Source organism: Penaeus monodon, chromosome 25, assembly GCF_015228065.2.
Source record: "Penaeus monodon isolate SGIC_2016 chromosome 25, NSTDA_Pmon_1, whole genome shotgun sequence".
Taxonomy (NCBI): Eukaryota; Metazoa; Arthropoda; class Malacostraca; order Decapoda; family Penaeidae; genus Penaeus; species Penaeus monodon.
Window position 1 is genome coordinate 14,801,623 of NC_051410.1, and position 1,192 is coordinate 14,802,814.

At 37.8% G+C, this 1,192-nt stretch overlaps 1 protein-coding gene across 1 annotated transcript in view; it reads right to left on the reverse strand.

The window, feature by feature from the left end:
* The window catches only part of LOC119589069 (dnaJ homolog subfamily C member 13-like), a gene marked incomplete in the record, with an annotated part of 65,901 nt that overhangs the window by 27,396 nt on the left and 37,313 nt on the right, over positions 1 to 1,192 (reverse strand). Inside the window, 2 exon segments of the mRNA XM_037937646.1 lie at positions 181 to 360; positions 551 to 758. Coding sequence (XP_037793574.1) covers positions 181 to 360; positions 551 to 758 — 388 coding nt within the window.

Here is a 1,192-nt window from a genome sequence, read left to right on the forward strand (position 1 = left end):
TCGGAGCATGATATGATTTTCTACTCTATAACATGCAAAGGAAATCAACCAGCTATCTAAAACCTTTTTTTAAATGATCAAATGAGTGGAGCAAGGTAGGCTTTTCTTAGGATGGTCCCCTTAAAGATCACAAGACAGACTTCAATTCAACCAATGATTCTGGAATCTAAATGTACTAACCTGATAGTACCATTCCTTCTCTGTGTCTCTGGCCATATCTGGGGAAGCTTCAATCACATTTGACTGGGTGGGCATCACAGCACGACTAACGTGAAGGTGGGCGAGAGTTAGGAGATCAGAGAGGATGCGCACTCCACCAGCTTCCACTACCTCCCGGACATTGGCCTTCTCAAGAATCAGCTGTTGACAAACAAAACATTATCATTCAAACCATAGAGCCAAAATCTGAAGAAAAAAATTATAATATAATATTTTTAAAAATAATTCTGTAATCATTGAACACTATCATTTAGCAATAGCATTAATATATAGTAATCTTTGAAGATGATGTATGAAAATACAGTACTTGGCTAGTTTGAATGTTCCTTACCTTATTTAGGAAAAGGAGTAATCTATCTCTCTCTAATTTATCACAAGTGCGTGACAGCATGGTAACAATGTAGCGTGTATCATTAAAAGGACCAATATCACTGTGATGTAGTCCATAAACAAGGGCCATGGCTTGCAAACACAGGCACTTCATGGTCACTTTTGGTGTTAACAAGAAGCGATGGTACAGGTCATTGAAAAACTCATATCTGCAAAAGTAAAATAACTGGTTACTAGTTTTAAATACTTGCTAACAATTAATTATCCTGTATTCAGTTATCTGGTTCACTCAATTGTGCATTTCTATCATAACCTGATATTTAGCCTCACACAGTCATGGATCCTGCAAATATGGGAATGGATAAATGCTGATGAAAATGCATCTACTGTTCATTATCATTATACTGACTCAGAAATTGCACAGGTAGATGCAAGCATTTGGACATGAAAGCAGTGATGAAAATGTGGATGATGTAACTTAGTCTCTATGGACAGGTTAATTCAGTTGTGTGGCAAGCTAGTTGACTGCAATGAAGTCAAATAAGAGCCAAGTAGAGGTAATGTGCATGTGGAGGAGCTAGAACCCAAAGATGGTTGGGGGTTGGTACACAGCAACAGCTATCAGTCCATAATTATGTCTCTC